We start from the raw sequence: 25,091 nt of genomic DNA on the forward strand, positions 1-25,091 counted from the left end.
CAGAAATACAATAAACATTAAACAGAGATGCAGTTAGTCAAAAAATCGGGATGTTGAATTGTATGTAAACATTTGTTATAAATATACAGGTTTTAAGGTGCTGTGTTCAAATGCATATGGAGAAAGTACTGAATTGTATATGGATATAAGGTGCTGTGTATTGAGAAAGTATTGCATGTTTATTGTGCAGTAGGGGGATATTTAACTGTTCATAAGGTAGACAGCCTGAGGAAAGGAACTTTTCCTGTGTCTGGCTGTTTTTGTGCTTGGTGTTCTGAAGCGCCGACCAGACGGTAACAGTTTGAACAGGTAGTGTGCTGGGTGCGAGGTGTCCAGAGTGATTTTGCAAGCCCTTTTACTCACTCTGGAAAAGTACAGTTCTTGAAGTGTAGGAAGGGTAGTGCAAGTGATTCGTTCAGCAGTCCAGACTATTCGCTGTAGTCTACGGAGGTCGGTTTAGGCAGCTGAGCTGAACCAGACGGTTGCAATGTAACTTGTTCAACAAAATGTGCAAAAGGGACCATAAAAATAAGGTTGTAACCTGCCTTTTTCCATCACATATTATAGTTATGCTAAATGGCATGCATTTTACAAGCTTTGAATTTATTCATGACATGGAACAAGTATGAACTTTTTAAAAACATTTTGATTTTAAAACATTTACAATACTTCTGACAATAACTTGGTTAGACATTTCTTAGTACAACAATAAAAAAATTAGAAACATATTTAAAATAAAAAATATATTTACTTTAGAGAAATACATAAAATATTTAGGACTGTACATTTCGTTTACACTGAACCAGTCCATCTATAACTTTTTTACCCTTTTAATTGTTTGAAAAAAAAAAGTAAAAACCAAAAAGAGCTCTTTCCTATCAGAGTCGTATTAATACTACTTTGGGTCAAAAAAAAGGGCGTTGAGTAAAAAAAGTTTGTATGATTGTAGTTAAACCACATGGAGTGTTTTGACAATAATTTGGGCTCTTTTCTGGGCTTTGAACATCTCTGGACCATTGCTGTCTATGGAGGATGATGGAGCTCTCAGATTTCATCTAAAATATCTTAGCAGATAGGCAGTATGGATGTATAACATCCAGTGGTTGAACTAGGTATTGCTTTCCTGGATCAAAACAAACGGCAGATTGACGACCAACAGGAGTGAGTCTGACTATCGAGCCAAAAGGCTGATTTAAATTGTGTTCTATATAAAAGCAACGACACACGATAGAAGGAATATTCTCCATATGAAAAGGAGTTTTTGTTCTAACCAACACCTTAAATTGATATTTTGAAACGTCTTCTATTTCTTGCAGCTGAACAACAGAAAACTGACAATGATCACCTCCAGTACACCTCATGTGCTTTATTCAGTGTTAAATGCTAACAATGTGAGTTTGAATCCCATTTAGACATGACATTTATTGCCATACTACTGAAACCAGCAGCAGTTCACCACAGATATAGAAAATAAAATAAACCATTTGAAATTGAACTTTAGAACTGTGACTAAGTGCAAGCCAACATATATCAGAGATTCAGCATCTACATTTAATACTGTTAAAGAGGTTTAATGTGTATTAATTTGATTATAAACCTTACCATTTCGTGAGTAAATGCATATTCTGTGCTTCTGAATGTCTGTATTTAAATTTCTGTCGTGTTTCGTCTGGTGCAAACAGCCCATTTGCTTATCACTGCAAATCTCGTCATGTAGCGTGTTGTTAGGACACAGAGTTACAATGTAACCTGCTCACCTAATGTTTATATTTGTAATATTTAGATTATTTGCTAATTAATAACCTCATGTGGAACTGAGGTTACATTCTCATAATGTAGTCTGCTACTGTCCACCAGAAGTCGCATTTTGGTCACGGGCACATGCTTTGAGAGCTTCAGGGGATCTCATATTGGAACAACATGACAGTGAGTGTGACAAATTATTAAGACAATTGTCCTTTTTGGTTGAACCAACCATTTAATCCTTTAATAATAACCCTTTGTTTGTTTAAAAAATAAAACACACTGCTAAACTTACCAAAACTTGTCACAGCATCTACAGTATTTATGAAATGCCTATATTGGTCTCATTTGTGCATTGCTTTGAAAAAATAATCTGCTAAAAGACTAAATGTACTGTAAATGGGACTTTACCGCACCAGGTTATTTCTAAATTAAATTAAAAAATTATTTCAAAGTTCCTTGTCAAAGCTGTTTTATATCAAATGAAAAGCATTGGTTAGTAATAACACTGCTGTCTTCCAAACAGTTAAACCTTCAGCTTTGCTATAAAGTAGAGATGCTTCGCAGATTTCTTATATGTCTAATCTCCCCCGTCTCTCTTAAATGTTTATTAGTATCTCAAGCCTCTGTTACTAGCTATAAAATGATGTTTTTATAATTAGCAATGGAGCCAGGGGATATCAAGAATACTAAATGACAATATTTCAGTCGTCCATCATCAATTATTCCATATTTAGAATAATTAGAGTTTGTTTATTAAAACAATAGTGGAATCGTATCATGCTGAGATTCCAGAACATTCCACTTACATGCTCCTCTAATTGCTTGTATAACCTCTCAAGCAAGTCCCAATGTGAAGCACACACATAGTCTTACTCTGAAATTGAAATTTTGGGTCAGGTACATTTAAAGTGGTTGGCAAAGCAGTCTCGTGTCAAATACTGTATGCTGTTTCTCAATAATCCGAGCGAACATGTTCACCGTAACTGCAGAGTTTTCAGCGCCAATGTACAACATGGCCAAGAATGTCAGCCATATTTTGATTGCAGGGATCAATTCCTTTAAAGTGGAGAGCAGCAATCAATTTTCCCTCTTTTCCAGAACAGTTCCAAAAAATTGAAAGACGTTCAGCCATCCAAACTTCAATTTCATGGGCTGCTACACTGGTCAGGGAGTCTTTTTTTTCCCCGCAGACCTTTTTTTTCTCTCAGTCTTTTCATTCTTCAGCTGAGTTCACCACGGTGTCCCATTATTATTCTGTTATGTTTCATTTGATTTTTGTCATCTGAGGACTCACAGACACTTTAGAAATACAAAAGCTTAAATGTGCCCGGCACCGCAAATATGTGTCACTTATCAGGCTTAGTCCGTTTCACCACTGAGCATATCAATTTAGACAGAGTGGAATTTCATTAAATTACAGCTATAAACAAATTTTGTAGAATCAGTGAGGCTCAAAACCAGAATATTAAGTCACTCGAGTTAAAAAAGCTCACAAAAACCTCATCTTGCAATCACTCACAAGACAAAAACATGGTAATGAAACATAAAGGATTGTAAAACAAGTATATTGTTTACTGTAAAATTACAAGTATTAGTATACTCTATTCATTACACTCTAAAAATATTTGTGAATTAGCAGTTTTGAATATTTTGTCATTCATGGTTTTATTTTCTCCATTTATTTATGCTTTTGAATTGCATAGGGTTCTTGATCTTTCTTCCAACAACTTTTAACGTGAATTTTTAAAAAAACTTTTACTTTTAGACTTTTGTTAACATTTTAAAGTAATATATTGTGTGGGATGGTGTTGTACACTATCTGACAAAAGTCTTGTCGTCGATGCCAGTTGAAAGAGCAACAAATAATAACTTGAGTTTTATCATTTGATGATCATTTTATCATTTGATTTTTATCACTTGATTTTGATCATTTGGAAAAGTGGCAGAATGTAGATTTTTCTGGTGAATGATCTATTGAACTGCATTCTAATCCTCACAAATACTGCAGAAGACATATCGGAACGCGCATGGACCCAAGATTGTCTCAGAAATCAGGAGAATCATGGTTTGAAGTTACATTCAGTTTGGGGGCATGCGATAGATCTGCAGAGTGGATGGCAACATCAACAGCCTGAGGTATCAGGACATTTGTGCTGCCCATTACGTTACAGGAGAGGGCAAATTCTTCAACAGGATAGTGCTCCTTCTAATACTTCAGCCTTCACGTCAAAGTTGCAAGCAAAGAAGCTCAAGGTGCTCCAGGATTGGCCAGCCCAGTCACCACCTATGAACATTATTGAGCATGTCTTCGCCTAAGATGGAGGAGACGTTGAAGATGAATCCAAAGAATCTTGATGAACTCTGGGAGTCATGCAAGAACGCTTGCTTTGCCATTTCAGATGACTTTATTAATAAGTTATCTGTGTTGTTGCAGAGATGTATGGATGCAGTTCCCCAACCTCATGAGAGTCTTACACAATATTAATTATTTTTCCACTGCACCATGACTTTATATTCTTACTGTACATTATTTCTTTTAAGTGACAAGACTTTTGTCTAAGCAAAGTCAGACCTTGCTGTCCTAATTAGAAATCAAGGCATGATCATATTTTATGCTGGTAAAATAAGCGTAATCTAGAGGCCTTTGCCTTTTTATATAAGCAACTTCTGATTCCAAATGAAAAAATGAGAAAATTATTTGTTCCTAAAACTTGGAGAGGTGACAAGACTTTTGTTTGGTAGTGTAAATTACAGTACAAAAACCTTGTAATAAATGGCCAGTACATTATCTGTTATTTTACAGACTTATTATTTCTCGATATGATTTCTTCTGTATTATATTATTTCAAAATACAAAAATATCAATAAAAGTCACTTTGTTAAACTGTAGAGTTGAATTTTCAACATCAAAAGTCGACCGAGCAGAGATCAAGCTTCCATAACGCAAATCACAACCGTAAATAAACGTAAAACACTTGTGAATTACAAATACAGAAACTCTTAATTAACAGTTTTTTTAAACTGTTTTAGGATGATGATGATGATGATGATGATGATGATGATGATGATGATGATGATGATGATGATGATGATGAAAAGCCTTTATTTGTCACATACAATTTTAGGCATCACGGTTGCGCAGTGGGTAGCATAATTGCCTCAGCAAGGTCACTGGTTCAAGCCTTGGCTGGGTCAGTTGTTTGATTCCACTGTGGCGACCCCAGATTAATAAAGGATCTAAAAAGAAAATGAATGAATGTATACATGAATGAATGAATGACAATTTTAGATGTAGTGAAATTGGACCCCCTGACTATACACAAATATCAACATTTCAGGGAAAGACAGGTCTGACCAGAGGTAGAAAGAATATAATATAATATAATATAATATAATATAATATAATATAATATAATATAATATAATATAATATAATATAATATAATATAATATAATATAAGAAATAAGATACATTAGAGAAGAGGGAGGCAAAAAAAAGTTATAACATTAGCGGTATATGTATGCTCTAAAAAGCACACTAATTATAAAATTAACCATGTTTAGGTTACTCATACTCTAAATGTTTGACAATATCAACTCAAATAATAAGTGTATATGACTTAATATAACTTTACAGTACTCAAACAATTTGGTTTCAAAACTTCAATCAGTTTCCTCAAATGGTTTGAGTTAACTTAACTTATGGGGTTTTACAGTGTAAAAGCATAGCAAACCATGTTAATGTGCTTTTTTGCGTGTTTGTTTTTGGTCATAAAATCATTGATCATTTTCAGCACAATGATTGTTCCATCAAACCACATCTAATATTTTCTGATCTAATCTAAAATTATGCATTTGCTATAATAAGACTATATACCTTCTTACTTGCCAAGCTCTGAATATTGATTTCATTATAGCATTTTAAAACATGCCATTTATTTACTTGCACATTCTAGATGGACTGTTGTAATTGTCTACATATTTCCAATGCCGTTGCATGTCTAATCACAATCATTTCCAAGGGTGCATACAAAAGATTGGGCAAAAAAATGCCCATTAAACTACATGAAATCCTGACCTCTTTTTAAGAGTCATTATAAATGAGTACTCAAAGCTGAAGAGGGGAAATGAGGCCAGCTGTATCTCATGAGAAGAAGAGGAAAGGGGGATTTAAAAGCTGCCAGTGGAGTTATTGCATCATGTCTGTGTTTAGCGCGGCCTTGTGGGGGCTCTGCTCTTATCCCCCATCTTTAAGAAGGCAATCAGGGGTGTAATCCTGCAGGTATTGGGGGAATCCAGCGAAACAGACCAGGCACTGATCTGATTTAAGTGTCATCAGGAAGCTGTCAGTTAAGATGAGCCTGGAAGTGTCTGCTGGGGTTAAGAATTACAGTACCTTCTCAAGGAAACTCAATTTGTAAAGGAGGGGAAAAAATCAGATGTCTCTGAAGAAAGATAATCACCCTTTTAGATGCCATCAAAACTCACTTACTGTCTCTTTAACTCAAGGAACGGTTTGAGGAACACTTAAAATTAAAGGTCCTTTATTGGCGTTGATGGCTCTTTGAAGAAAACCTTTAACATCCATAGAATCTTTTAATTGAACAGAATGTTCTTTTATTGTGGAAAAGGTGTTTTTTTAGATCACAGGACTTGAAACTGGGGTTCCAGACGTGTTATAGGGGTCTGTGGACATTTTTTATACAAGTTTTAAAAAATTATATATAAATATCATAATTTATTCAATTATGCTTTAACTTAAGTCAATTTTTTTCAAACCAAATTTGGTCAAATATGGCCAAATCAATAGTTACACACTCTCAGAAATAAAGGTACAAGAGCTGTCACTGGGGTGGTACCTTTTCAAAGGGTACATACTGTACTTGTACTTAAAGGGTATATCTTGGTACCTCAAAGGTATATATTAGTACCTAAATAATTAAAAAAGAGGTACTCTTTTGTACTTCTTAGGTACTAATATGTACCCTTGAGGTATTAATAAGGACCCTTTAAGTACAAATATGTACCTTTCAAAAAGGTACCACCCCAGTGACAGCTCTTGTACCTTTATTTCTGAGAGTGTACTGTTAATTCATTCATTCATTTTCTTTTCGGCTTAGTTACTTTATTAATCTGGGGTCGCTATAGCGGAATGAACCGCCAACTTATCCAGCACATGTTTTATGCTGCGGATGCCCTTCCAGCTGCAACTTATCACTGGGAAACACGCATACACACTCAATCATACACATACACTATGGCCAATTTACTGTAGCTTACCCAATTCGCCTATAGCGCATGTCTTTGGACTGTGGGGGAAACCAGAGCACCCGGAGGAACCCCACATGGGGAGAACATGCAAACTCCACACAGAAATGCCAACTGACCCAGTCAAGGCACGAACCAGCGACCTTCTTGCTGTGAGGCGATTGTGCTACCCACTGTGCCACCGCGTCACCCGTTATACTGTTAATATACACTGTAAAAAGTAATCACTCAATCTACCTAAAAAATGCTTGTAAACTTAACAAATTTTGGCAAATTTGTAGACTTTACTTAATTTGAATGTGTTAGATGAACTTTAATGTGGATGCAGTAGATAAACTAATGAATTTCAGTGAACTGTACTAAAGTTCATCTAGAAAGTTTGACTAAAGGTTGGAGCAAAGCAGTACCACACTTTGGTCAGCAGGTAGAGTAAGATTTGCACATACACAGACGAAAGGTGCATTAAAGGGCACCTATGGTGAAAAATCTACTTTTAAAGCTGTTTGGACAGACGTGTGTAGATGTAGTGTATAGACAGTCATATTGGGGTGTAATAAACACACCCAGTATTTTTTTCCTCAAATTTAACAACATAAAAACGGTGGACCAATTTGAGCGGTTTTCAGAGCGACCGCAACTTGACGTAGGAGTGCGGTCCCCCCGCCCACCGACTTGAAAAAACATCCAACATGAGAGAATATTCACCTGGGTTCTGCCAAATATGGCACATTGTAAACTGTCTTACATACAATTCTTTGATGCTTTATTGGTATTTTTGGCCTAATGAATTGTCATTTTTATTTATTTTCTATACTGAGTGTTATTTGAAGACACTGTTTAAAAAAGGCAATAGGCTAGTCATTAATCAAATTAGTCACACTAAGCGAAAGGCTTGATTGCAGAATCTTTATCTTGCAGATACTGAACAAAAACAGTGTCCTCTTTCTCTGGTGCACAAGACATATGCATTTTGTTTTCACATATCAAACAGAAAGTGGAAAAAGCTCAGATTGATTTAGCATGGCCGGCGGAGATGTCATCCGAATGTTTTTCACTTATAATGAAATTACCCAGGGCCCTCTTCTTGGCTTGTGGCCTCCGTGCTGGTGGACGGCCAGACTTTATTAATCTGTCAGAACTCCGCATGCAACAATACAGCCTCAAGAATCTCTTCTGAGCCTCTGCTCTACGGGATGAAGCCCTTTTAATACGTGTTCCAGCGTTTCACAGGCTCACACCAATGAGTCACAAACCCCACTCTGGCCAACAGCAACACCGCTCACAGCTCAGACTCTCATGCGCTAAGAGCTGTATTTCCACAAGTAATGCTTTCAACATTGACACGATGTTTTAATCAATTCTGTGCATGTGAAATTGAATTAGAAAATGTAGTTGGAACTGAGGTGTTTTCAGAGGAGGCCTGGTGTTTGTGTACCACTTGCCAGGTTGAGTCATAAGTGTGTCAGGGCTCTTCGACCCCATCAATAGACCATTCACTTCAAACGGAATTATACAAAACAATGAATGCTGCGCTTTTAAAGCTAAATGAGTCAATTGAGTGTGTGTTTATAGGACAATCTAGAGTTTTTGGCACTTTATGACCTTGTTATATGACCATAAATATCAGTTTTTTTATAAACAGTGCAGGGTAGATCTGATTACAAATTACTTGACAGAAGTTGAAGTTAGTAACAAAACCTGATTACACATTTATTGTAACCGACTACTCTTTGATTACTTTTAAGATTATCTTAGATGTCACAAACACAAAGAGGAAGAAAATACATTGCATTCTTTGTTATTAACATGGTGTATTAAATAGCATCAGGTAATTCCCAAACTGGGGGTTGTGAGTTGATGAAAAAAATAATTAATTCAATCATATAAATCTTAAAAATTATAGTAACCTCTTACAAATCATACACACAATAGGTGGTTAACAAAATAGATTTGCATCAGGGGGGTTAACCTAGATTCCAGAGACCCCCAAATAAGATCATTCTTGTGTGAAAGACCTGAAATCTAAAACATTAAAAAGGATCTGAATATTTTCTTTTAGGATCCATTTTATTTTCTTAATCATCTTATTATCTTTATTTGCATTTAACTTAATTTAGAATTAGCTGTATTTTTGGTTTATTTATTTAAACAAAATTTAGGATCATCTATATATTTTAATTTTTTGTAATTCAAAAAATATATATTGTGGTATTTATTCATTTTTAAAACATTTTAATCAGATTTTATGAATTATTAATTATATATTGATGTGTGTTTATTTTAATAAAATTATTGATTATTTATTTACTGTTTTCACATTGTTTTAAGCTTTTCCACATTTCCTCAGAACTCCTGGATCGTTTGAAAAGCAGTGTTAGTAAAATTTAAATCTATAAGCTTAACCAAAATGAATCACATTAATGTTAGCCTATACTTTAAAATGTAACATATTTACATTTTATGTTTCTATTTACTGTAGTATTGAATTTTTGGCATCTGAATTGTCCAGGTTAGACACAATCTTTTACTACTTGCTGTTAACAATAAAAATACAGTAGGTGTAACAGGGTCTGCCAAAAATAGAAGTCAATTCCTTCAATTACATATAGTTGAAGTCGGAATTATTAGCTCCCCTGTTAATTTTTTTCCCCAATTTCTTTTTAATAGACAGAAGATTTTTTTCAGCACATTTCTAAACATAATTCATTCATTCATTTTCTTTTCAGCTTAGTCCCTTAATCAATCCGGGCTCGCCACAGCGGAATGAACCACCAACATAATAGTTTTAATAACTCATTTCTATTAATTGATTTATTTAATCTTCGCCATGATGACAGTAAATAATATTTTATTAGATATTTTTCAAGTCACTTCTATACAGCTCTAAGTGACATTTAAAGGCTTAACTATGTTAATTAGATTAACTAGGTAGTTTAAGGTAATTAGGCAAGTTATTGTATGATGATTTGTTCTGTAAACAGGAGCTAAAGGGGCTGATAATTTTGACCTTAAAATGGGTTTTTAAAAAATTAAAACTGCTTTTATTCTAGCTGAAATAAAACAAATAAGACTTTCTCCAGAAGAAAAAATATTATCAGACATACTGTGAAAGTTTCCTTGCTCTATTAAACATCATTTGGGAACTATTTTAAAAAGGAAAAAAAAAATCAATGGGGGGCTAATAATTCTGACTTCAACTGTATGTTTAAAGGGATAGTTCACACAAAAATAAAAAAAAAATGTGTCATCATTTACTCATCCCTCATTTGTTTGTGTGTGTGCGTGCGTGCGTGCGTATATATGTTCAACAGAAAAAAATGAAAGTTTTGGAACCCCTTGAGGGTGATTAAATTGAGAAAATTTTCTTTTTGTGGTGAGCAGTCCCTTTAAGAAAGATAAATCTGTTGACACAACAAAGATGTTTGAAATTAATGAGAACATTTCTAGATGTTATTTAAATTTTGTACATTTCAATCAAAGCAAGAAGTTACAGTTATTTTTGAAAAATCTATCACTTGATTGTATGATTAATTTGTAATAAAACAGATTTACTTCTAGCAGCTACTGTCGATAATGCAACAAAACTAAGGCCTTGAGAGGGGGAAAAAATGCACTCAGATATTTCTTTAGTGACTCCAACACAAAGCTTTTTAAGTTTCATAACTGACTGTATATTTAAATTAGGTTTCAGGTCTGATTTTTAAACCCCTAGACAAAGGCAATGTTGTTATTGATGTATGAGATGGAAATAACAACCTCTGAACCACATGTTTACACCATACATTATATATTTCAGACTAAATACAATCCAGCTAAATATAGTAAACAGCATTAAAAGAGGACCTAACATGATCTGCACAGCAATTAAAAGCGTTATTACAAAATTAGAAGACACGAATATCAAACCTGTATGTGACCCACAGAGGAACAAGCTGGACTAAAAAATGTTCCACTCGCCTGGGAAAAGATTATAGATAATTCTGTCTCGTTAGTCAATAAACATTTGAAAGATCATTTTAAACATCACAGTAATGCAGCAACATCTTAATATCATCCCTCTTTTATACTAGAAAGGGGTCGTCGGGATTCAGTCACGTTACAAACCTCCTCCTGCCGCCAAAAAAAGTCCAATATGAACTAATATGTTGCTACTGTATATGAAGTGCTCCCTCTACAGGTCAATAAAATCATCACAGTAAACAAGAGGGAAAAGTACCTTATTACAAGGGATTTTTGGATTAAAAAGAATGGGATTTAGTACAATTATATAACATTATCAATTAATGCTGCTTATCGCTATTTACTAAAAAGCAGTTGCCAGCAACCAGTTGGCTATCAAATTGATTGTACAATTTAGTAAGCATTGGAATAAATACTAGTGCAAGATTTTAGGCAAAGTTTGGAGATATAGGCTTATAACACCTTCTCACAGCTACAGATAACAGCATAACACATAAACTGGTTATAATGACTAAGATCTGTCCTTAGAACAATGAAAAAAAAAAGCATTTACTGTATTTTAACATGAATCTTATTTTTAAAAAGATGGAGTGATTCTATAATGTCTCTGTACATGTTATATATATATGTGTGTGTGTGTGTGTGTGTGTAGAGGCACAGCTAAAAGTGATTTCTCCTCCTGTTCAGAGAAAGTCTCCTCTTCCTCTTTCTGTGGCTCTGCTCTTTTCTTTCTGGCCATGGGAAACCAGTCATCATGGCTCTCTCCAGCTCCTCGTAATCCTCAGTGTCCGAATCTTCCTCCTCCTCCTCCTGGACAGGACAGCTCAGGTCTGGAAACACCTCCCTCAGTTTAGAGATAAAGAAGGACTGTAGACTGTGGCCGGCCTGAGCCACTTCTGAGTCCGGCTGGAGATACAAACAGCATGAAGACAAGCTTTTAGAGTTTCTGCAGATCTGGAGTGTTCATAAACTGCACATTTAAGTGCATTATACATGATAATGTCCTGTAATCCTGAAGGTACTGAATAATTGAATAATTTTTATTCAATTGCTGTACCCGTGCTGATAGCAGTGCGATATTCTGCCAGTAACAGCACTCATACCGCCTCTTCACCCTTCACCCTTACTCTGCCCACATGCAGCAACAAGCAGAGGACACTCTACAGTTTGACAAATATTGCTGCTGTTGGGCAACATAATGTACTTTTGAGGCTTTTTCATTTGAGAATGTAGTTGTTTAGATTGCAGCTATGCAGTTTATTTATAAGGATAGTGCCTATTTTAAAATATTTATAATTTCTGAGAGACAGTGCATCAGTGGCCATTAGCCTGTCTTTGAGCAAAGACGGTTGACGATGTTCATCCACAAGATGACGATAAAGACGCATAATAAGACCTTAGAGAAAACAGCGTAATGCCAAACTACAGCTGATCAAATCATTATTAAACAGGTAAATTACTTTCTAAGTCGATCTTTCTCTTTTGTATGTTGTAGTGCTGTATTTATACCACAGTAATTTTGTGATCTCCCGATTGCAACAGAGAAATACTGTGACATCTCTGTAGATTGATGTCATTTCATGCCGTTCAGTTTTAGAATTCTAAAATGGGAGCAAAATCATCTGTTTTGTCATCACTTTATACACTACACTAGAGAATCATTCAAATACTATCTCTAAAGTGACATTATTGAATGAGCAATGGTTTCTGCTGTTCTGACTTTAGCTGCAGATGTAAAGGAATGGTGGAAGAAAGAAGTTCCTCTTACAAACTCTCAGTAGTTCCTCTTCTTAATAGAAAGTAGTGCCTCTTACACATGGTTATGCCATCGAACAGTTGTATAAAGGCACTCGGCCGCACCAGTGCCGATAAACAGCCAAATCACACTGCTACTCGTGTGATATTGCTCATTTATAGATATATGCTAAAACAGTTTTGCTTGTAAATTTACCTTGCTTTAAAAATGTTTGTATGTTTATCCCAGAAGCTTTTACTGAATAATATGAAAAGTGAAAAGATGAACATTGAGCCTCTGAGCACCATCGAACACAATTAAATCTTTCAATCACTTTTCCAGCTCAACCAATAACAAGATTTTGGTGCTAGATTGTTAAGTCTCAGCCTTAAAAATCACACATAGAAACATTTGGCTAACCATCTCATACATAAGGCACACAAAATAAATGGGAAACATTTTGGAGTTTTTAATTCATCAGAAAAGACGTTCGCAGCAGAGCCACTTGGGTGGAGCTCACCTTGGAGCTCAATGAGTGGGAGCCCAAGTTCCCCCTTGCTGGAGCTCAGCTCTGCCCATGTGGCTCTGCAGTGAATACCACTTGATCCATCATCAGATTATTTGAATTCAGGATTTTTGGGAGATATACAGTACAGTATGTGTTGCAATCTTTAAAAGTCCACCGAGAAACAACCCTTACAAAAAATAACTGCAGTATATAGAAGTATAACTGCAGTGAAATAAAATACAATTGCAAAATGTTGCAACATGAAGTATAAACACAGTTCAAATACAGTACAATACAGTTCAACAGCAGTACAAGTTGCAGTAAACTGAAGTAAAACAAGTGAACTCTGTCTTTACTGCACGTGTGCTGCTATACTCTAATATGCCAATGGTGTGGTAAGAACTGTACTGTACTTGTGTTCCAAAGGGTTTGTTCTTCAACATTTTCCAGGAATATTTTGTACTTTTTTCAGGGATATTTTTTGTATTCAAGTAATTTTCTGATTACAATTTTAGAGTTTATTTGCAAAAACAAATAATAAAAAATAACTGCAGTGAACTGAACAGTACAACAGCAACTATAACGCAATAAAGTTCAACAGCAGTAAAATCTGCAGTACAAGAATACTGCAGTTTTTTAAAGGAGTTAGTTAGTTAACTAAAGTTAGTTCACTTGTGGAAAGTGCAGTTTTTTGGACACGTTAAAACTGTTATTTAGTATTACTGCAATACAACTGAAGTACTACAATACAACTAACTGTACTGAAGTACTGAAGTGATACTACTACTATAGGTACATAAGTATTAAAAGTGCACTTTAGTTTTATTATGTTTTGCAGTATTGTAGCAGTACGGCATTATAGTAGTTGTAGTACTTTAGTACCATTGCAGTAGTTGTACTGCATTATAGTAGTAGTATCACTTCAGTCCTATTGCAGTAGTTGTAATGCATTTGTACTGTAGAAGTAATTCAATTGAATTGCAGTAGTTGTACTGCATTTGTACTGTAGTAGTACTTCAGTTGTATTGCAGTAGATGTACTGCAGTTAGTTGTATTGTAGTCCTTCAGTTGTATTGCAGTAATACTGCAAAATATTTAAATAACAGTTTTTTCGTGTCCAAAAAACTGCACTTTCCAAAAGTTAACTAAAACTGCAGTATTCTTTAAAAAAAACTCCCATAATTTTTTGTGAGGGAAAGCTCACCCAAAGCTTAACATGTGCTTTACTTCTATACTTACATTAGGTGACACTAGTAGTGCAGAATCTACAGAACATACTTCATCTTAACAAAATAATGCTGGGTTTTCTGCTGGAGGACATGAATGACGTGTAATGTGTGACCAGTTTACTGTGAATGTGTGGAATTCACCTTAATCACATCTACCGCACAAAAGTTTTTCAAATTTAGCGAAAACATCCAGTGAGTAATCTAAAGAGTGATGCGATGCTGCTGGCACATGGATCTGGTGGGAGGTTTCTGAATGACCTGCCATATTGCCTTCATTTTGTGCCCCTATTTTTAACCAGTGCTGCTAAAAAGCCACAAAGTTTTGATACTGTAAGCTAGTGTACAAGAAATGAAGATAGATTTGTGAGGCAAGTAGCTGCTTATACATCCTGTGATTTGACTGACATTATTGACATGATTGACCACACAACAACCCAAACTGAGTGTGCCTCACACCGGTGAGTGTGCTTCACAAACCACCTGTAGAAAATGCACTCTTTCATCTCTCTGACACTTTAACTAAGACTGCACCAGTTTTTGCACATTTATACCAGACACATTTTTACACAAAAAAAATGCATGAAAAAACTCTATTTATGATGTGTGTTTATACCATTTATGATGTGCTTCAGACAGGTGAGTGGTATTGACAAACCACCTGTAGAAAATGCACTCTTTCATCTCTCTGACACTTTAACTAAGACTGCACCAGTTTTTGCACATTTATAACTGACACATTTTTACAAAAAAAAAATGCATGAAAAAAACTCATACAAAAAAACTATGCATTTATGGTGTGCTTCACACAGGTGAGTGGGATTGACAAACCACCTGTAGAAACACTCTTTACTCACCATAAAAAAAACTAAATAATATAAAAACACTCCCTTACACCAGCATTTAATCTCTGAACACTAACAGTTCCTTTGTATAATTAGCACTTCCTGTGTGTACTGCCTCTTTGTGTTGATTTTCTGCATGTCTCCTCAATTGTAAGGACAAAAGCTTCTGCCAAATGACTAAATGTAAATGATTATATGAGCAAGCTCCTCCTGAACCTCCGCCCAGAACTTCATTTATTATACAATGCAAATACATGAAATGAACAGAAACGGAAGCTGTTTTTTTTTAGCTTAATCTATTAAAAATTAAATTCCAGCTAAATTAAACGGGATATTAAAAAAGTAATGCATAATCATTACATCAGCACGCGGTCTGAATGTGAATCAGCTCCGAAATTAAATATTCACCGCTAATGGCTCAGAGGAAATAGATTAAGAAAATAATGCATTTCACTCACGTAGTTAAACTTGGCACAGTTTTTGAACATGAGCAGGACGTCAGCCACAAACTCTTGTGGGGAACAATAGTGTGTGTGGCTGTTGCTGCCAAGCCTGTTTCGAATGACAGACAAATCCATTGGCTTCTTGATGATCTGATAATAATGACGGGCCTATAAATAGATACAAAACAAACAGACGGTTAGACATAAAGTATCACCCACAAACCTAAAATCAGAAAATTCATTTTAGAATTACCAGAGGGCTGACAGGCTCATGGAACGGAGCGCTGAGGATGTTGCTGAGGATCAGCAATGTCAACTTCTCGCATTTCTGTGATCAAACAGACAAGTCATCTATTGTTAGACAGTCTGCAAATCTCCAGAGGGAGGAACTTTTTTTTTTTTGGATGTAGACATCCTTGTTCTCTGAGGTCACAGGATTAATCAGATCTAGACCAGATGAGATGCGGCATCCCCTTCACTTACCCTCTGGTCACACGCCGGCAGCCTATATGGCATCGTGCCTGTGGACATCTGGACATTCTCACAGTCATATTCCACCTCTGGCTGCTCCACATCCCGGCACAGGGTGCAAATCCAGTCACCTCTGAGGAACACCAAGATGATTGAAGTTAGTTTCAGTAAACTCACAGGGGATATGTGAGGAAAGAGGGTGAGTGACTTACACAGGGAAACTATGAAGCGGTGGGACATGACATGACAGGTGGAAGACCTTCGGGCAACGGTCGCAACAAAGAAGATCTCCTCCAATGAGACAGACTGCACAGAAATCCTCATTCTCGATCTCCAGACTTTCCTCTGCAGGCTGATGTTCAACAACAGGTTCTGGTACATTCTCAAACCCAGAAGATTGTGGGGAAACCGGCTGCTCCGTTTCCCATTCACACTCTGGTTCAAGATTCAGAGTCACATTAGCTGTGGAATCTGGATCTGATTCCATCTCCTGTTCGGAGAGCACTGATTCTGGAAGCTGTTCTGAAAGCACATCCAATTCAGATTCGACTTGCTGTTCGGATTCCTGAGGGAGCTCTGATTCCACATCTGCTTCTCTTGTAGATTCTGTTTGGAAATCAGAGCCTGTCGCTGATATGAGTTCAGATGGGGAGTCATCCGAGTGTATCTCCTCAGCGTCAGGTTGTAAGACCTGATCTTTGAAACAGATCTTTGGAAGATCTTTGGAAACAGATAGCGCATCAGACTCTTGGTTTATATTGCAAAATTCTTGCACAGGAGGCTGAGAGTCCTCAAGGGAGCCAGATGATTCACAGCTATGCAGATGTTGCGGTGATAGCTGCGTTTCTGTGGGCGACACATTGTCCTCTGCCTGAACTGACTCCTTATCCAAAGTTTCCTTGACGGACATTAAAAAGATTATTATGAACTGTGGGGTGATATAAAACTTTCTAGAGAAGCATTTCATCAATGTTAAAGTGATACCTGAGAAGCGTTCTCTCTTTCTAGCACCTTCAAAAAAGTTTCTTCAGGTTTGAGGCCAGATTGAGAAGATGGATCTGTGCTCTGATGGTTCTGTGGTGGATGTCGTGATACAAGGATCTTGAGTCGCTGAAGACACACAACTGGAACTTTGGAACCATCCGAGGCTTCTTTGTCACTGTAGAAACCAACAACAAAAATAAAAAATTAACTTTTCAACAGGGGTGCCCAAACTTTTTATAAAGCGCCAAAAAGCAAACTTGATTGTGGGCTTGATTAAAGGTAAATATATCAAGCTGTATTACAAAGTTTCCATGAATAAGTTCCTCGTTTATTTAAAAATAAATAAAAAACATTATTTTAAGCATATTAACTAATCCATTATATATATTTTTTTACATTTTATAATGAACCTATTATAATGAAAACATAAGAATTCCATTTATAACATTGAGTTTAAATACAAATACGCTAGTCAAGCTGCACCTGCCTTCATTTACAACATTTAATTGAAACATTTAATTTAAGTTTGTTTTTGCAGTCTAAAAATAAAGTAACAAATGAAAGGTTATGGTAAATTAGAAATGACAACGTGTATTAAAAGCATTAACCCCAATCCTCCCCAAAATTCTCTCTCTTTTTAGATGGGATGGTGGGGCAAAGCAAAGGTTACAATGGGCCAACTTTGGCCAGCGGGGCCTAGTTTGGGCATCTCTGCTTTAAGACGTTGCACAATTTAAAAAACACAACTTAAATCACAGTATGACTTATCACATACTGTAAATAAATGCTCTGTGTGTTTCAGGGTGAAGTGCAGAGCTGTATTCTTTTATGATCTGGTGTCTTGGTGTGGCTCAGTTTCAGTCAATTATATCTTTCCATATTTGTAATGAGAAGCGCTTATAAATAAACTGTTGCCAACAGATGAGATTCTCTAGGGGCTCACTGTGGTTTTCCATCAGAATAACTGCTTAGTATTAGATATTAGATACAGCCATAAATCCTGGTACTACAAGTTTACAGTTGCACTTTAAAATGTTATTATTACTTTCTTAAATTGTCTGATTTGTTCAGGATTTGTTCAAGTAAATGGCTGTCTTTATGAATTGGTGTTTAAATCATTAGTTAATCCAACCTGTTTAAAATGCAGATTCATTCACATGCACAGCTCACTGCAGACATTTAGCAGTACTGTTTTCATTCATGCTTCATAGGGCACCAATGTAAGCGTGCACACCAACATGCTAAACACCAGGCATAATAGTGTGTTTAAAAAAAGCCTCTGATTATTATCATTATTATTATTATTATTATTATTATTATTATTATTATTATTATTATTATTATCTTTAAGGTGCCATGTTAAAAACTGTTCGACCAATGAGATTCCAGCTACTGTTCGCATGCTCTGAATTGTTGAAATTGGTGGCATTTGGTGGCACTCAAAGACAAAATGTTTAAAGTCCCCATGAACCAGAAGCTGCGACCATTATTTTTTTCGTATTGTGACACAGTTCCTAGAGAAGCTGAATAATAAATGACAAAACAGTGGCTGTGGCTTGTTTTTTCTACTGACAGCTGATTGGATGTAGTAAAGTAGGTATTTTATTCAGAAAGACTCCTCCTCACCATTTCTGTTTGTTGTCAAAACTGACAGTTGGAGTGGCGTGGTTAAATATGTTAGCCACGTCCAATTCCTAAGATATACGTAATTTGATAATTTAACTGAAAACAAACAGGAAGTGCATTTTCAGATTTCAATTAAAGATTAGAAGGGCAAACTATTTATTTGTTCTTAATGGCAGGCACAGATGAATTATTCACCACAAAACTAGCAATAAGTACGTTTACATGGACACCAACAATCCGATTTTAATGTGATTAAGACAATACTCTGATTAAGAGTCTACCATGTAAACAGTGGTTTTTGATTAATTTAATCTGATTAAGGTCATAATCGAACTGAATAGAAATGGAATTAAGACATGTGGAGTATGCCGATTTTAGTCGCATTATTGAAGTGCAGTAGAGACATGTACACACCTTAATCTACACCTTAACTATTACCATCATGTAGGACTTTTCGCTGCATTTTGCAACAGGATAGACTATACACAGACACACACACATACACACACAGTTAAGACCACAGACAACTGCATCATGAAATGTGGAGGTTTTTTGTTCTTCCATTCAGCATGCGGTATAAACTTCCATCAAAACAACACTCTTCCAGCAGTCCATAGTTGCATCCAATATCTTGTTTGTCATAGGGGGCATGCATGAAATGTTCCCGAATGAAAGTGAAAGTACCAAACTGCAGTTAAAGTCGAAGAATTAAAAATGAAACACTCGAAATAACATGAAACTCCAGAGAAAATGTGGATAGCGTGGTGACGCAATGACATTGATCGAATGATGTGCTGTAACATGTAAAACGGGATCATGAAAGGAACGTTCAAAAAGCAACGCATGTAAACACCTTAATGTTAATATTGTCTTAATTAGTTTAATAATTCGATTAGTAATAATTCAATTACTGATGTCCATGTAAACATAGTCAGTGTGAGCTAACAAAATCATATGGTTAGTTCATTAGGTATGTTTTTGTGGTGTAACGGAGCACCAGTTGTGTACTGGAGTATTTGTGTTTTTCATTTAGCACCATCTAATGTCAGGGATTTTGTACATTCACTCGGCTCATTGCAAGTAAAAAGCTTAGTTATGAATGCCCAATACTAACAATAAGCAAAAGCATAATCATACTGGCGTGTATAAGCCTTTATAGATAGTATTTTTTTTTTTTGCAAGAAAGAGAAAAAAAAACAGACAATGTTATATCAAAAATATAACAGAATTCTAACGATATAGGCGGTTCAAGCCGAAAAGAAAATAAATGAATGATTAACGATATATTCACGTTGAAATGTAATTAACAACTAATAATAAATTATTAGTTTACTATTATTATCATTATTATGGGCAGCACAGTGGCACAGTGGGTAACACAACCGCCTCACAGCAAGAATGTCGCTGGTTTAAGCCTCAGCTGGGTCAGTTTGCATTTCTGTGTGGAGTTTGCATGTTCTCCCCCTGTTGCCATGGGTTTCCTCCAAGTGCTCCAGTTTCCCCCACAGTCCAAAGACATGTGGTATAGGTGTATTGAATAAACTAAATTGGCTGTAGTGTATGTAGTGTATGAATGAGAGCGTATGGGTGTTTCCTGGTGTTGGGTTGCAGCTGGAAGGGCATTCACTGTGTAAAACATATGCTGGACAAGTTGGCAGTTCATTCCGTTGTGGCGACCCCTGATTAATAAAGGGACTAAGTCGAAAAGAAAATGAATGAATGAATATTATTATTATTATTATTATTATTATTATTATTATTATTATTATTATTATTATTATTATTATTAATAATAAATATAATAAAACAAGAGTTTTCCCCTTTCTTTCTTTTTCAATCATAACTGCACAGCTTTTTTTTATCACAACTACAATTGGATTTGTTTTCTGCAAATAAATATATGAATCCCTTTCAAACAATCAAACTATTGTACCTGGTGTGTGGATCCTCTCTAGAATTTCTGCTCTTCTTTCTGGTCTTCAGCCTTCTGTTTTCATAGGCATATGCATACACATTTTCTGAAACCAGGAACAAAATCATGTTATTTAAAATAGTTACAGTGACATTCAGAATAGATTTTAAAGTATTATTACTTGTCTATAAATCACTAAATGGCCTAGGACCTCAATACATTACATATATGCTTACTGAATACAAACCTAACAGATCACTCAAATCTTTAAGATCATATAAACTAGAAATTCAGTCAAAGCAGGGTGGATCTACCTTTAGCTACAGTACTGCCCCTACCCATCCAACCATCCATGTTTTCATCTGTTTTTAATCACTTATTTGTTTTTATTTTCTTGTATGAAATGTGCTAAAAAACTTGTCTTGCCTAGATAGATTAAGCTACTAGAACAGAGGTGTTAAATTAAGTTCCTGGAGGGCCGCAGCATTTCACAGTTTAGTTTTAATAATGCTTTAACACACTTAAGGCGTGCTCACACTGCATTTTTCACCCCATTCATACACATGCGAATGTGGCAGACCGGAAATGCAAGCTCGTGCAACAAGTTTCACAGTTCACAGTGCGGTGCAACTGAATTTTACGTGCTTGATCTCTAGTGTGACCGTAGCATTACCTGTAGGTTTCAAACAAGCCTGAAGGACTCAATTAGTTTGGATTAGGGTTGGAACTAATCTGTGCAGAGCTGCGGCCCTCTTGTATGTACATCGAAAGGTAAACATGACAAATTTTCTTTTTCACCTGGTTCGGATTTGTAGGTGGTCAGAGAAGACGCAAGATGACTGCTTATTGGTCCTGGGAACATCTCTGAAGCATCGAGCTGTGCACAGACCTGCTGAGATACAGAGCAGACAGCAACATCAAGGTTTTGAAACACTGCCTCTTTATTGACAATTAATGAATGCAGTGATGTCACAACAGCAGCATGCAGACTAAATCAGAGAATATGAACGCAAGTGAACTTGTTAAGCTGAACACAATCAGTTCTGTGGGCTGCTGCATCTCATTTGTTCTTGGAAAGAGGTTAAAGGAACTGTTTCCTAGACAACAGTTATCTCTCTTTTGATGTACATCTTCGGATTTGTGCACTTAGAAGGAGAGCCAGAGAGCTGTAAACACTGAACTGATGTTTCACGGTTGTGACAGAGGCTGGGGGGTTTGAAATGGACTTGAAAAGGAATCATGATGAAAAGCGCTTCAGGTCAAGAGCATTTCATCAATGTCAATTATCATGAATATTAATGTAGTGAATTATTCACATCAATGCACTATTCATACTTTCTTAAAAGTATGCTTTACCTAAAAGGTTCACAGGCATCCTTGTTACCATGACTACTGGTGGTTTAAACCTTTTGATAGGCCCCATATAATCCACCAGGGTTATTATAGTTAACCACATAAGCACACACACATGCACATTTAAACAGCTATCTTCATGGGCACATCCCATAGAAGTAATACTGTACAGGTTTTTATACTGTACAAATTGTATATTCTATCCCTATAATCCTAACCCTCACAGGAAATAATCTGCATTTTTTACATTTTCAAAATACTTAATCCTGTATGATTTTTGAGCCATTTTACTCATGGGGACCAAAAATGTCCCTGCAAGGTAAAAATGTACTGGTATTGTTACTTGTGGGGACATTTGATCCTTACAATATGAGGAATATAAGATACACTCATAAATATATATGAATATATATATATGAATTGGGTAGGCTAAATTGTCCATAGTGTATGAGTGGGAATGAGTGTGTGTGGATGTTTTCCAGAGATGGGTTGTGGCTGGAAAGGCATCCGCTGCGTAAAACAAATCCTGGATAAGTTGGCGGTTCATTCCGCTGTGGCTACCCCAGATTAATAAAGGGACTAAGCCATCAAGAAAATGAATGAATGAATGAATGAATATATATATACATACACACACATTTATTGCATATGTTGCTGCATACATATGTTGCAACTGGGTTGCAACATCACCCATGGTGGGAGGCATGCATTGGCACGAGGCCTGATATCGATTGATATATATATATATACCTAACTAAAATTTAAATGTAATTAAATAAAAAATAACAAGTAATTAAAACTTTGTCAAAGTAATAACAAATTTACTAAACTAACTGAATTTGAAAACAGAAAATATACTGTTTTTTATCATATTGAATATGAAAATATATAAAGTTGAAGTCAGAGTTATTAGCCCCCCTGTTTATTTCACCTCCCCCCCACCCCGGATTTCTCTTTAATTGCGAGAAGATATTTACACATTATCAAGATATTAACACATTTTTAACCATAATAGTTTTAATAATTCATTTCTAATAACTGATTTATTTTATCTTTGCCATGATGACAGTAAATAATATTTGACTAGATATTTTTCAAGACACTCCTATACATCTTAAAGTGACATTTAAAGGCTTAATTATGTTAATTAGGTTAACTGGGCAGGTAAGGGTAATTAGGCAAGTTATTGTATAACAGTGTATTGTTCTGTAGACTATCGAAGAAATATATAGCTTAAACGGGCTAATAATTTTGACCTTAAAATTGTTGTTAAAAAATTAAAAACTGCTTTTATTCAAGCCGAAATAAAAAATAAGACTTTCTCCTGAAGAAAAAATATTATCAAGACATACTGTGAAAATTTTCTTTCTCTGTTAAACATCATTTGGGAAATATTTAAAAAATAAAAAAAAAATTCAAAGGGGGGCTAATAATTCTGACTTCAACTGTACATTTTTTAACATTTTTAAAAGTTAAACAACTCTACAAAATTCAACTGCTGTCCACAACATTGTGGGTTTTTATTTTTTTACTTTAATTCATGGAAATTAAGAGTGTGCACAGTTTGAAAATGCAAAGCTAAAATAATTAAGAAATATCCATTTGAGTTTGTATGGCCTCATTTGAGAACATTTCAAAACATCTCTATCCTCTCTTGGAAGTTTGCTGGGTAAAGAAATACTTAAAATGTTATTATTACTTTCTTAAATGTAGGGATTTGTTCAGGATCTGTTCAAGTAAATGGCTGTCTTTATGAATTGGTGTTTAAATCATTGGTTAACCTGACCCATTAAAAATGCTGATTCATTCACATGCAAAGCTCATTGCAGACATAAAGCAGTACTGTTTTCATTCATGCTTCATAGGGCACCAATGTGAGCGTGCACACCAACAGGCAAATCTCCAGGCATAATAGTGTATTTTAAAAAAGCCTCTTATTATTTTTTATTTACTTATTTATTTTTGTTTAAATGTACATGGAAAACATCTCTAAACATCTCTATCCTCTCTTGGAAGTTTCCTGGGTTATTACCTACTCCTTAACAGGCCTACAATCTAAAAAACAAAGCCTATTATTGCCATCAATTTTCCATGCATCTTTAGGATATTCCTATTCCACAAAAGTTTCTTAACACTGAAAAAAAAAAACATTGTTCAAGTTATTTAAACAACTCTTAACTAAATCACTTCTTGAAGAAACCTGATATCATTACAAAAACCACCTTCACGTTCTGTAAATAGAAAATATTTACCTGCTGCGTTGTACATCCCTGGTCCCCAGCCGCTGTTGCCAGGCCGTGAGCATCCTTGATTGACCTGTCTTTACAGAGCCTTTTACGAGGTCCTCTGTGTGTATCCGCACTGCTTTGAGACCTGCTCGCCCTCTTCAAACCTGGACAACTCCGACCATCGCCTCCTTGGCCCTGAACCAGCGCGAACATCTCCAGCTCTGAGGATCTCTACACAAGAGAGCCAAACTCTCATTAGGCTAAAAGTGAATCTGACAGCACATGCGGCAAACCACAGCCATAGCAACAGTGACAACAGAGGTGACGAACAACAACCTTGAGCAATGTGACAACGCTGCTTTGCAGCACAAGGACCAACAATCGCGACAATCTATCAACACGATAACTCTCCTGATGATAATATACCACTTAGTTACAGCACCAATTATCGTATGTAAATCCCACTTCTGGGGCCACGGAAGGCTTCTTTGAATAAGCGGCATTAACACATCAGAGATTAGACTTTCTCTTCTCTTGTCATGATTTCAGTAATGCGAGAAGTTGGAGAAAAGCCCAAGCGACTGCATCCTTCGCTGGCACGACAAATGTCAGAGTCTGAAGCGGCGGCCCGATGAATGTGCGCTCCACGAAGGGCCCTCCTCCGACTGTCTTCTCTGGCGCATAATTACCTCAGGATTAAAAAAACACTCACCTGCTAGAAGCCCAGGAGGAGAGGTGTAATGAATCGAGCGTCTTGCAAGCATGTGTGGGTGCAGAGAGAAGGTA

At 35.9% G+C, this 25,091-nt stretch overlaps 1 protein-coding gene across 1 annotated transcript in view; it reads right to left on the minus strand.

Annotated features, from left to right (window-relative positions):
• Nucleotides 1–10,810: 10,810 nt before the first annotated feature.
• The window catches only part of trim66 (tripartite motif containing 66), a 36,250-nt gene continuing 21,969 nt past the window's right edge, over nt 10,811–25,091 (minus strand). Inside the window, exons 10-18 of the mRNA XM_056461472.1 lie at nt 24,330–24,536; nt 21,523–21,616; nt 20,746–20,830; nt 17,187–17,361; nt 16,415–17,100; nt 16,215–16,335; nt 15,985–16,059; nt 15,747–15,899; nt 10,811–11,880 (exon numbers count right to left, since the gene is read on the minus strand). Coding sequence (XP_056317447.1) covers nt 11,635–11,880; nt 15,747–15,899; nt 15,985–16,059; nt 16,215–16,335; nt 16,415–17,100; nt 17,187–17,361; nt 20,746–20,830; nt 21,523–21,616; nt 24,330–24,536 — 1,842 coding nt within the window. The 3' untranslated portion in view covers nt 10,811–11,634. The remainder of the gene's footprint in view (nt 11,881–15,746; nt 15,900–15,984; nt 16,060–16,214; nt 16,336–16,414; nt 17,101–17,186; nt 17,362–20,745; nt 20,831–21,522; nt 21,617–24,329; nt 24,537–25,091) is intronic.

This window comes from Danio aesculapii, chromosome 7, assembly GCF_903798145.1.
Source record: "Danio aesculapii chromosome 7, fDanAes4.1, whole genome shotgun sequence".
Classification (NCBI taxonomy): Eukaryota; Metazoa; Chordata; class Actinopteri; order Cypriniformes; family Danionidae; genus Danio; species Danio aesculapii.